Raw genomic sequence first — 12,192 nt, 5'->3', positions numbered from 1 at the left:
AAATTACATCAGTTTCCCCTACAAGTTGAACTATGAAGCACTTTGTAGTCCATAAACTAAGCAGGTGGAGAGACTCGTGTTGTTCCTGAAGAGCGCGGTTGGCAGTTGGGCGGGGCTTCGTGTTCTCCACTAGATGGCGCTGCTTAGCTTACTGGGGTAGATGTTGCGGCGCACCTAGGCGTGTGTGCGCATGCGCGGAGGAGCAAAAATGGCGTCACCCAGGTAGCGGGTCTCTTGTATCGGAACTCTGTTCTCTCTGGCCAGCAATCGCGCATTCATCCTCTGTGTCCGGCTTCCCTCCACTCCCCGCTTCCACACTGTCCGTTAGCAAGCTGTCAGGTTGCCAGGCAGCGCCTCCCTCCTGGATTTTATCTCAGACGCGGCTGTTTCCTGCCGGTCACTTCTGAGGGACTGCGGCTTTGTCCCCGCTCAGACCTTCTGCGGGAGGGTCTCACCTGCCGGCCGCCCCCGGGAACGTTCTCGAGACTGTGCTGCTGCCAACGCCCATAGACCGCAGCCGGGTGCCAGCCCGTCCCAGAAAAAGTTCATGGGGGCATGTAGCAGCAGTGTTTCAGGGATTCTGGAAAATCACAACTCACATCTGGCGCCAGGCTTCACCCCCCAACGACCCTGTTCCAGCACCAGCGAATGTGGTTGTTCTCCAGAATCCGCTGGGACCTTTGCCCGTGGGGATTCCTCCCAGAAGGGGAACCGCCTCCCGTGTGACCCCAGGTCCTCGCTCTCTGCTCCTGGGGATTCGCCCCTCCCATCAGAGCTCCACCAGGTATGCAGCTGCGGAGCTTTGGACTCTGCGCTCCCCCTGTTTACAGAGTTTCATGGAATTTAAACTCTCTCCTTCTCCTTTCTCCCTTTTTTGTTCAGTCCCTTGCATACACTTTCTTTTCTCTCCAGCCGCTTTCGGGCGTTGGGGGTGGGGGGATGCTTCCTGTACTCTCCCCCGACTCCGTCCTCTCTCCGCAAGCACAAACAGCTCCCTGCCCTCGGTGACTTTCTCCCCCAGTTCAGCTCTCCGCGCCATGTACCTGCTGAATTCTGTGATTCAGGCTGTGCAGATTGTTGTGTTAATCCTCGGATCAGTTTTCTAGGTGTGCGGGATGGTTCAGTGTTGATCTGGCTGTATTTCAGGGTTGCACAAAAACCTCCATGCTGTTCCGCCATCTTGCCGTCCACCCCCCCCCCCCCAACTTCACAAGAGACACTTCAGGATAGAGAACAAACAGAGTTGATGGAGGGAAGTGGGTGGGGGATGGGCTAGGTGGGTAATGGGTACTGAGGAGGGCACTTGTGATGAGCTTTCTTCTTCCTCTTAACGTCACTTAATTCCTATAATATCAATTCATGCTTGGCATTTAGCTGTAACTTAAATAATTTTCCCTCATCACCTTCAATCTGGAATCCATAAAACAGGTTATCTCTTTATCTTATGTTGTCCTGTTGCTTTAAAACTTTCCACCATGGGACTAATCCTGGTTCCTACATTAGACTTATTTGTGTAATTGTTTTATTAATTGGGCTTTCTCAGTGACACCAGATCTTCCATGAGGGCAGAGAATATATCCACTTTGCTCAACATTATCTCTTCATTTGGTGGCTGTGGGTTGACATGTTTCACTATTTCTGAAATGAACAGGAGTAAGACTTACTGAATGGTGAATGGGTGAATAAATCAGTAAGAAGACGTCTTGGGCTAGTTATGGTGAGGAATCTTGAGCAATTAGAGAAGCAGTCATGTCACTGGGGGGAGAAACCTCATGGAATTTTCTAGTTCTTGAATTAGTGTTAGTGATTCTAAAAGCAGCGCCTAAGGCAAATATGTTAGTGCAGGTAGTTTCTTTGGCATCAAGGATGATGGGGCACCTGAATGGCTTAGTCAGTTAAACGTACAACTTCAGCTCAGGTCATGATCTCATGGTTCGTGGGTTCGAGCCCCATGTCAGGCCCTGTGCTGATAGCTCAGAGCCTGGAACCTGCTTCAGGTTCTGTGTCTCCCTCTCACACACACTCTCTTTCTCTCTCTCAAAAAAATAAACAAACATTTCAAAATAATAAAAATAAGTAAAGAAAGAATGAGATGGGGCCTCCTGCCTCAGCATGTTATTGGGTTCTATCAGCTCTTAAAGAAACTTTCACAGGGGCACCTGGCTGGCTCAGGTGGAGGAGCATGTGACTCTCAATCTTGAGGTCATGAGTTTGAGCCCCACGTTGGGTGTAGAGATTACTTAAAAAAAAGAAAGAGAGAGAAAGAAAGCACGTATTCCTATCATTTCTTACTATTTTGTACTGTTGGATTCCTATTTTGCAACATCACTGTCCAGATTAGGCATATATTTACAATTCTTGCATTTCCACAAATTTTTCATTGCATTCTTTGAGCCCGGAAACCAGGCTGGTTACCAACAAAAACCAAGGGGGTGGGTATTAAAACACTTAGAATGGACTCTAGCCATTTTTTCTTGTTTTTTTTTTTTTTACTGAAATTTTTTGCATTGCAAGACCTTGCCCTCGATGAATTATGGTGGTTCTACTCTAGTGGGGATATCAAGTGGAAAACAGAGTTGGAAAGGTGGGATGAGCCAGTTCTTTGAAGAATTTGAGGAGCAGGGAGAATTTGAGTGTGTAATTCTTAGGGAATTGGACAGCAAGGATGTGGGTGAGGAGGGCAAGATATTGAGCAAGAGTGCACAGCTAGAAGTGAAGTGACCTGGAAAGCCCTAGAGACCCGATGGTGAAAGTCACCCAGCAGTAAAAAATATCACATGAGTTAGCTGTTATGAAATTAATTTGTAGGAACCAACAGCTTTCATACACACCAATAAATCCCAACTTTACCCTAAAGACCAATGACAGCGAGATAAGAAAATTCTAAGGAATGGATGTTTTACGCCATGTGCATAACTTGAAGCACACACAAATATATACCTTTCAGACATTTCTGAATGGTACCAAAAATTGACTTGCACAAAGAGAGACGTGCCTTTATCACTGGATGGAATAACTGGGTGTGGTAAGGGTGTGAGTTCTCTGTAAGCAAATTTATAAATGTGACTGAGTCCCCAAAATATACCCAGGAGCTCTCCTCAAACTAAGCAAGTTGATACGAAAGTTCACACAGATAAACGAAAACGGAAGAAGAGCTAGGAAAAAAGCAAAGTGCAGGTATGGACGTAGGAGTGGGCTGGCTCAACCAAAGTGACCACGTGATTAAAACAAGTTGCTGTCCACACAGTAATAGACAGAAAAAAGCAACGTGATATAAAGTTCAGATGTAGACTCCAGGGCATATGGAAATTTAGTATGTGATAGATACTAACGAGATGGTATATCAACTCACTGGGGCAAAGATGGGATTGGGCAGAAAGGAATGAAATTAGACCCATAGGTCGCACGGTACACAGATAAAACTCCAGATAAAACAGAGATCTAAATGCAAACTAGGCGGCACCTGGGTGTCTCAGTCGATGAAGCATCAGACTCTTGATTTCTGTTCTGGTCATGATTCCAGGGTCGTGTGGGCTGCACGCTGACAGCACAGAGCCTGCTTGGGATTTTCTCTCTCCCTCTCTGCCTCTCCCGTGCTCACGTACTTTCTCTCACTCTCTCTCTCTCTCTTTCAAAATAAATAACAAACATAAAAAAAAAAAACCCTAAACATAAAATAGGTGAACAAATGACCCACAAAGGCATGTGAAGTAAACATGACTTTCAAGATGTAATTCAGTTATATGCCAATTCTCAATAAAGCTGAGAAAAATAAAAAAGAAATATTAAAAAAAATAAAATATAACTCAAAATGCAGATGTAGTGCCAAGAAAATAATGGAAATAGAACTACATAAAAATAAACATATCTTAGGGCACCTGGGTGGCTCAGTAGGTTAAGTGTCTGACTTCGGCTCAGGTCATGATCTCACGGCTTGTGGGTTCAAGCCCCGCATCGGGCTCTGTGCTGACAGCTCAGAGGCTGGAGCCTGCTTCAGATTCTGTGTCTCCCTCTCTCTCTTCCCCTCCCCTGCTTGTGCTCCGTCTCTGTCTCTCTCAAAAATAAATAAACATTAAAAAAACTTTTTAATTAAAATAAACTTCTTTTCATGACACAAAAAATAAGAAAAAGTCAAAACATAGGTGGAAATCAAATATCTATAACATATATCAAAGATTCTGCATATATTTATATGTATATGCATACACATGTATATGAACATTATAGATATAAATGTCAATTATTGAAGAAAAATAGACACATGGCAAACTATGTGAATAAGAAATTAAAAAAAAGATTAAAATGGCACTTACTATGATGAGCACTGGGTAATGTATAGTAGTGTTGAATCACTATATTGTATACCTGAGACTAGTATAACACTGTATGTTAACTATTATGGAATTTTTTAAAATACCAAAATAAAAATAAAAATAACTTAAAAATAATAAATAATAAAAATAAATATTCAGGATATTTCACAACAACAAAAGGAATAATCCAATGCCTGTGCTCTGTTCTTTTCCAAATTAATTTTAATGTTTTCCATGAAAATGAACACTCTTGGGGCGCCTGGGTGGCGCAGTCGGTTAAGCGTCCGACTTCAGCCAGGTCACGATCTCGCGGTCCGGGAGTTCAAGCCCCGCGTCGGGCTCTGGGCTGATGGCTCAGAGCCTGGAGCCTGTTTCCGATTCTGTGTCTCCCTCTCTCTCTGCCCCTCCCCCGTTCATGCTCTGTCTCTCTGTCCCAAAAATAAATAAACGTTGAAAAAAAAAATTAAAATTAAAAAAAAAAAAAGAAAAAGAAAATGAACACTCTTTTACAGCACAAAAATTAAAAAAAAAAGAAAATGGCACTTTAACACAAAAGTCTGTTCAGATTTACTTCTATAAAAAATGCAAATTTAAACTAAGCCGAAATGTTATTTTTTTCTATTTGGCAAAAAATAGAAACTTGCCAAGTTGGTTTTACAAATCTGAGAAGGAACAGAAATGCTTTCATATTGTTGGTAGGAATGCAAAATTGAACCCAGACCCTCAAAGTTCTATATCTTTGGGAAATAACAATTTCCTTAAAATAAAGGGATTGCTTTTTTTGTGGAAAAAGAAATTGGACAGTTCACATTTAGGGGAAATTGTCATTATTTACCAAAACACCATATGCAAATTATGCTTTTGCCCAGGAAATGCCCTCCAAAATATGAGAAGATATATCCCAAGGTTACTAATTGAAGCATTATTTGTACTGGTGAACTAGTGGGAAATCAAGCTAGATAAACTGAAAAGGTAAAAGACAACAGAAAATTATCTTCTTTTTTTTTTTTTTTAGAGTATAGTTGACCCAGAACGTTACATTAGTGTCAGGTGCACAAGAGAGTGATTCAACTCCTCTGTATGATAGGCTGTGTTCATCACAAGTGTAGCTGCCCTCTGTCACCACATGATGCCATCACAACATCATTGACCAGATTCCCTACGTTGTACCTTTTATTCTATGACTTACTTGTTCCACAACTGGAAGCCTGTGCCTCCCTCTCCCCTTCACCCCTTTTGCCCACCCCCCACCCCCATTCCCTTCCCCTCTGGCAGCCACCAGTTTGTTTTCTGTATTTATAGATCTGATTCTGCTTTTTGTCTGTTTGCTTATTCATTTCTTTTGGGTTGTGTTTTGTTTTGTTTTGTTTTGTTTTTTGATTCTGCATATACGTGAAAGCATATGGCATTTGGCTTTCTCTATCTGACTTATTTTACTTTGCACAATACACTCTAGGTCCAACCATGTTGTGGCAAATGGTAAGATTTCATCCTTTTCATGGCTGAGTAACATCCCATTGTGTGTATCTGTCTATGTACACATCACAGCTTCCTTATCCATGATTGGGTTGCTTCCATATCTTGGCCTTTGTAGATAATGCTGCAGTAAACATAGGGATGAATATGTCTTTTCAAATTAGTGTTTTTATTTTCTTTGGGCAGATACCCAGGAGCGGAATCACTGGATCATATGGTAATTCTATTTTAACTTTTTGAGGAACCTCCATACTGTTTTTCACGTGACTGCACGAGTTTGCCTTCCCACCAACAGTGCGTGAGGATTCCTTTTTCTCTGCATCATCGCCAACGTTTGTTGTTTGTTGTGTTGTTGATTTTAGCCATTCTGACAGGTGTGAGGTGGTATCTCATTGTGGTTTGGATCTGTGTTTCCCTGATGATGAGTGACGTGGAGCATTTTTTCATGTGTCGGTTGGCCATCTGGATGTCGTCTTTGGAAAAGTGTCTACCCATGTCTTCTGCCCATTTTAATCAGATTATTTGTGTTTTGGGTATTGAATTGTGTAAATTCTTTTTTTTTTCCCAATATATGAAATTTATTGTCAGATTGGTTTCCATACAACACCCAGTGCTCATCCCAAAAGGTGCCCTCCTCAATACCCATCACCCGCCCTCCCCTCCCTCCCACCCCCCATCAGCCCTCAGTTTGTTTATATATCTTGGATATTAACCCTTTATCAGACACATTATTTGCAAATATCTTTTCCCATTCAGTAGGTTGCCTTTTTATTTTGTTGATGGTTTCTTTTGCTATGAGAGCTTGTTACTGTGATGTGGTCCCAACGATTTAATTTTCCTCTTGCCTGAGGAGACATAGCTAGAAAAATGTTGTTATGGCCAATTTTAGAGAAATGACTGCTTGCGTTCTCTTCTAGGATTTTTATGGTTTCAGGTCTCACAATGAGGTCTTTAATCCATTTTGAGTGTATTTTTGTGCATGGTGTTAAGAAAGTGGTCCAATTTCACCCTTTTGCAAGAAAGTTATTTTTACATAAAGCGGATTTTAGGGTGAACTGTTAAATGAAAAGAACATACTAGTAAAGAGAAGAAAAAATGGCGCTGTAAGAACATCAGATATCAATATGAAGATATGGGGGAATCAGAAAGCCCAGATGCCGCTGCTTATTGTAGAATATTAGGAGGGCCCCCTGGGTGGCTCAGTCCATTAAGTGGCCGACTCTTGATTTTGACTCAGGTCATGATCTCATGCATGGTTCATGAGTTCAAGCCCCACATGAGGCTCTGTGCTGACAGTGTAGAACCTGCTTGGGTTCCTCTCTCTCTCTCTCTCTCTCTCTCTCTCTCTCTCTCTCACTGCCCCTACCCTGCTTGGGCTCTCTCTCAAAAAAATAAATAAATACACATTTTTAAAAAGAAAGAAATACCAGGAGCTCCAGCTATGTTTCCTAGGCATTTGAAAACAGTGAAATCCACAATATTATTTATATAAAAATGAATACCTCTGGGAGAAGAGAAGGCATTTGCTTCAGCTTGATGGTCAGTGGCTGACAGAATCAACTGGTGGAAATTTCATGGTGGAACGTGATAGGTACCTAGTCTCAAACTAGCTCCCCACAAATCAGTGACTGATTACAAAGGGCTAATGGCAGCTTCACTGTGGACAAACCTGGGGGGTGCCAAAGTTAAGCAAGTTCCGAAAGCAAAAATCCCCACTAAGAGAAAATGAGGACAATGTCGCTGGAGTGGTACTCCACCCCAAAATGTACGGCCCGAATCTAAATGTGAGGTGCCGTCGGACAAACGAGTTCTTTTGTATGCACCATGGTTTCTTCCTCTGCAGAGCCTACCCCTTCTCATCAGCCCTCAGTCTTCTCCACTCACCACCCCAGCCATGACCAGCAGCTGCGAGGAAAGGTACTCAACGTCTACCACCAAAGTGCAGGGGGAGCCGGTCACCTGGGCAGGAACCACAAACCTTCTGACTGTCCAGCTCCGAACCTGGCTCCGGGCACTCTTCACTTGGTGGCACCTTTGGACAGCGCCTGCAATGCACAACTGTGTGCTTATGACAGGTAGAAATGGTTACCTGAGAAAGGAGAAGTCCCCATCACATTTGGGACCACTATAGGGACTGACAAATGGGGAAATAGCTGTTCTGCTTCCTGTAAAATTTCAGTGTCAAAATGTGGACAGAGGTGGAGGCTAATGATGCCTACTCATGCACCCTCTTGCTCAGCGTGGCCTTCTAGGCTCTGTCCCCTGGCCCCTCCACACAGCCCGGGGCTGGCAGGAAAGTCACTGAGTTGTGAAACTCACTGCTGTACTCTGTGGGGAAGGAAAGTGAGTCATATTTATGATATCACTTTGTACTTTTAGAACGAGCCTTGAATTCCACTTTATTTATTTATTTTTTTAACATTTTTATTTATTTTTAAGAGACCCAGAGAGACAGAGCATGAACAGGGGGAGTGCAGACAGAAAGGGAGACATAGAATCCAAAGCAGAGTCCAGGCTCCGAGCTGTCAGCACAGAGCCTGATGTGGGGCTCGAACCCATGAAACCATGAGATCATGACCTGAGCCGAAGTCAGACACTTAACTGACTGAGCCACCCAGGCGCCCCCTTGAATTCTACTTTAAAATTCCCCTCAAATTTATCTTCTTGGTGGTGTGTTACCAATTTACTATTCATTCACAAATAGTCTTAAACTAAGCATTGGCGATCAACTAAGCAAATATTATCCAAGCATTAATAATGTGTTTGCTATATAAATGTTCACTTATTATCTTTCACGTGCTGGAGCACAGTGTGAGGTCTGCTGATGATTCAGCACTGAGAAGACGTGGCTTAGAATTCCGTGGCGGGGGTGGGGTGGGGCGCCTGCGTGGCTCAGTCGGTTAAGCCTCCGCTTCGGCTCAGGCCACGATCTCACAGTCCACAGTCTGTGGGTTTGAGCCTTGCATCAGGCTCTGTGCAGCTCGGAGCCTGGACCCTGCTTTGGATTCTGTGACTCCCTCTCTCTGACTCTCCTCTACTCGTGCTCTGTCTCTCTCTCTCAAAAATAAATAAAGATTACCAAAAATTTAAAAACCAAGATTTCCATGGGGCAATTTGTTACTGAATTCCTTTTGTTTGTCTACAGAGTCATTATAACAAATTCTGAGATGCACCCCCTACCCTGTCAGGGACAATTATTTACGAGGCAGGGAGAGACAATCTATGTGCGAATAGCATAAAACCGGTTTGAAGTGCAAAATGAGTCACTTCTATGAAAGTCCTAGACACCAGGTGAGATTATATTGGATCTGGAGGTGAAGGGGAGCCTAGCGGGGAGGGATTCAGGAGACGGTTAGGCCGAGATAGGAGTGGAGACTCACCAAGAGAGGCAGGTTCAGATCTGGTATCTACCCTGAAATGGGAAGTAACAGAGTAAGAATTTCTGCGTAGGAGAAATGGGGATGAAGAGCTCTTTCCAGGAGAATCTGTTTCTCCAGAGAGGAGGAAGTTAGGACCCGCGCCTCATGCACATTCACGTTTTGGAACGTGTGTTGGAAGTTGAGAGCGGACGGTATCTCCATGCCCTGTGTGCAGGCTTTTCAGTTTCTGAGCATTTTGTCTCCCCTCACTTAAGAACAATGCCATTGCCTTCTTTACTGGTAAAATAGTAACCTCTAGTCTCCTGCGGATTTTTTTTTTCCTAAAAATGCATTGTTGACCTTACCATTTGGTTATAAATATTCAATTACTTCTGGAGACCCCCAAACTACTGATGTCTGAGTGGGCCAGTGAGAGTAAAGGCATAAAGAGGAGGTGTGATTAGTGGGTCCCTGAACCCACCCTTGTAGTTAGTTTCCTAGTTCTGGAATCTTTAGGCGGCACAGATATCCTCAACAACGGGCAGTGGTTTTCTGACACGTGGAGTAAGAGATTTGGCAAAGGAAAGGCCATGTGGAAGGCTCTGGAAACACGTCTCCCTACCGAAATAGTGGAACGAAGGTAATTCTGCACTCTTTTAAAAAAAATATTTATTTATTTTTGGGGGGAAAGCACAAGCGGGGGAGGGGCAGAGGATCTGATGCGGGCTCTGTGCTGACAGGCTGACAGCAGTGAGCCCAACATGGGGCTCGAACTCATGAACTGCGAGATCATGACCTGAGCTGAAATCCGACGCTCAACCACCTGAGCCACCCAGGGACCCCAGTAATTCTGCACTCTTGAAGAGATTGCACAGATTTGCACCGCTATCGAGGACTCAAAGAGATACAGAGGTAGGTGTCTCAGACATCCCCACTCAACTTGCCTACTTGGTTTTCAGGGAAGGCATAGACGGGCTTTGGAGAAGCAGGCTCTTGTGTGTCAGGTCATTCCAGTTTCCACTTCTACTCCATCTGAAGGCCCATAGAAAAAAACCACCAATCCCCTTGGCACCTGCTGTGCAGCTCCTGATTGGTGGGTTTATTTTCTTGGCTCTTTCTGTAAAAGCCATCAGGTTCAGTATGCGGTTAGTTATCAGGGCCAGTTATACGCTGTCACTGTCCACATTCAGGGCCACGTTATGTCTCCAGCCCTGTGTTATCAAGGCTGTGGGGACTGTTACTGCCCCTCCATTACACAAGATATCATACAGGAACGCACCATGCTGATTGGATCTGTGAAACAGGGAGTAGCAACTCTTCTAGGTGCTTTGTAAGAGTGTGGGAAAGAAATCTCCCCAAAACTCAGGTTCCTGCTGCCTCGGTGAAATCTCTAGGAGCACAGCTGCCTGAGGCATGTTGAGATACCCCACCCAAGGTGAAGACTCATTGCTCTGTCTCATCCTCCTGCTAAGGAGACAAAAATTCACTCCCTAGTGGGCCAACTTGGGAATGTGGAGACAACATACAGCTCCCTGGGCTTGCGACCTCCACCCACTTACTGAGTGTCTTGAGAGGCTGTTGGCTTTGAGTGGTGAGAAACAAGAGAAACCCTTGCAGTGGGCCCTGGCCTGAGTTGCATGACTCAAGACATGCATTGGGGTTTGGAGCACCTGTGGCAGATGAGGTCAACATCCTTCAGCAGAGAACTATATGGATGAAGGAGGGCATAGATTTTAGAGATTTTGGAACCACACTATGCCATTTCTGTAGAGAACTAGTCTCCTTTGTGAAAGACCTTCTGGGGTGCTCCTGGACTCCAGTAGACACAGAATGCCTGGACATGAGTCGTCATAAAGGTCCTAATGAGTGAAAGAAGGAGGCAGGGGGTCAGAGCCAAAGAAGTGACCCCAGAGCAGGTGGAGTGATGTGATGTCCTGAAGATGGCAGGGAAGATGTGAATGGATTCACTCCTGGGGCCTCTAGAAGGAACACAGTCTGGGGCACCTGGGTGGCACAGTCGGTTGGGTGTGCGACTTTGGCTCAGGTCATGACTCACAGCTCGTGAGTTCAGGCCCCACGTCGCGTTCTGTGCTGACAGCTCAGAGCCTGGAGCCTGCTTCTGATTCTGTGTCTCCCTCTTTCTCTGCCCCTCCTCTGCTCACTCGCTCTCTCTCTCTCTCTCTCTCTCTCAAAAATATACATTAAAAAAATAAGGAACACAGCCTGAGGACCCCCAGATTTTAGCTCAGGTGTGTCCATTTTGGACTTCAACCCTCCAAAACTGTACCATTGTAAATCTTCACAGTTTTACCCACTAGCTTGTAGTGACTGGTTATGGTAACAACACAACAGGAAAATAATACACCCGATACTCCGTTTTAAATTCTGTTTCTTTTTTAGTCTGGGGGTTTTGTTTCGGTAGTCTGAGCTCTGCAAACTAGTTTGAATCAGTCCTGTCCTGCGATGTATTTCTGGGCCAGATACATTGCAAATACTTAACAAATACGTGTTGAAGCTTGGGTCACGAGGGGGTAGCAGGCCAGGAAGACAACAGTTTATGGATCAGGTGAGGCCTCGGATGTGGTCGAAACATCTGCAAAGCCTGCTGCCTTCTCCAGCCTCAGCCCTGGGGAAATGACGGCCAGGCTGTTCCCCTTCCTGCCTGGCTGCTGATGTGACAACCCCATGACCAGGCAGACCAGCCTCCGAGTGGCCACACCCTGTGCTTCTGCCTGTCCTTTGGGCACCAAGGCCCCTCCATCTGCACAGCAGGGACAGAGGCAGGAGACGCCATGACCCCCACCCTCACGACCCTGCTTCTCCTCGGTGAGATCTCAGGAGGGGAGAGGACGCCCTAGTCTGGGAGGAACCTGCGTCACAGCCAGGCCCTGGGCTGTTAGAGACCCCAAGCACAGGAAGCTCGTGGGAAGGAGAGGTTCTGCTCAGGATTTGGGGCAACCCTCTCACAGGAACTCTTTTCCAGGGCTGAGTGTGGGACCCAGGACCCGAGCGCAGGCAGGTGAGTGTGTCCCCAGGTGTCCCAT

General features: G+C 45.0%; 2 protein-coding genes across 2 annotated transcripts in view; both read left to right on the top strand.

Moving 5' to 3' along the window:
- Positions 1–208: 208 nt before the first annotated feature.
- On the top strand, positions 209–11,160 carry LOC121023525 (uncharacterized). Its single transcript, XM_040465485.1, has 4 exons — positions 209–784; positions 7,633–7,864; positions 9,650–9,788; positions 9,889–11,160. The coding sequence occupies exons 1-4, from the start codon at positions 548–550 to the stop codon at positions 9,926–9,928; spliced, it is 648 nt and encodes a 215-aa protein (XP_040321419.1). The 5' UTR covers positions 209–547; the 3' UTR covers positions 9,929–11,160.
- Positions 11,161–11,292: 132 nt separating this feature from the next.
- The window catches only part of LOC121023524 (leukocyte immunoglobulin-like receptor subfamily A member 6), a 25,833-nt gene continuing 24,933 nt past the window's right edge, over positions 11,293–12,192 (top strand). Inside the window, exons 1-2 of the mRNA XM_040465484.1 lie at positions 11,293–11,974; positions 12,132–12,167. Of these exons, the coding sequence (XP_040321418.1) occupies positions 11,941–11,974; positions 12,132–12,167 (70 nt within the window). The 5' untranslated portion in view covers positions 11,293–11,940. The remainder of the gene's footprint in view (positions 11,975–12,131; positions 12,168–12,192) is intronic.

The sequence above is a fragment of the Herpailurus yagouaroundi genome, unplaced genomic scaffold (assembly GCF_014898765.1).
Source record: "Herpailurus yagouaroundi ecotype Mexico unplaced genomic scaffold, PumYag 557, whole genome shotgun sequence".
NCBI lineage: Eukaryota > Metazoa > Chordata > Mammalia > Carnivora > Felidae > Herpailurus > Herpailurus yagouaroundi.
The sequence above is the reverse complement of the archived record's forward strand: the minus strand, read 5'-3'. Positions and strand labels throughout refer to the sequence as shown.

Excerpts from the sequence above, each read along its gene's own strand:
- LOC121023525 (XM_040465485.1), top strand. The coding sequence starts at position 548 with ATGGGGGCATGTAGCAGCAGTGTTTCAGGGATTCTGGAAAATCACAAC. Across the intron at positions 785-7,632 it reads TCCCATCAGAGCTCCACCAG|AGCCTACCCCTTCTCATCAG; the intron begins GTATGCAGCTGC and ends CTTCCTCTGCAG. Across the intron at positions 9,789-9,888 it reads ACCGAAATAGTGGAACGAAG|GCTGACAGCAGTGAGCCCAA; the intron begins GTAATTCTGCAC and ends CTGTGCTGACAG.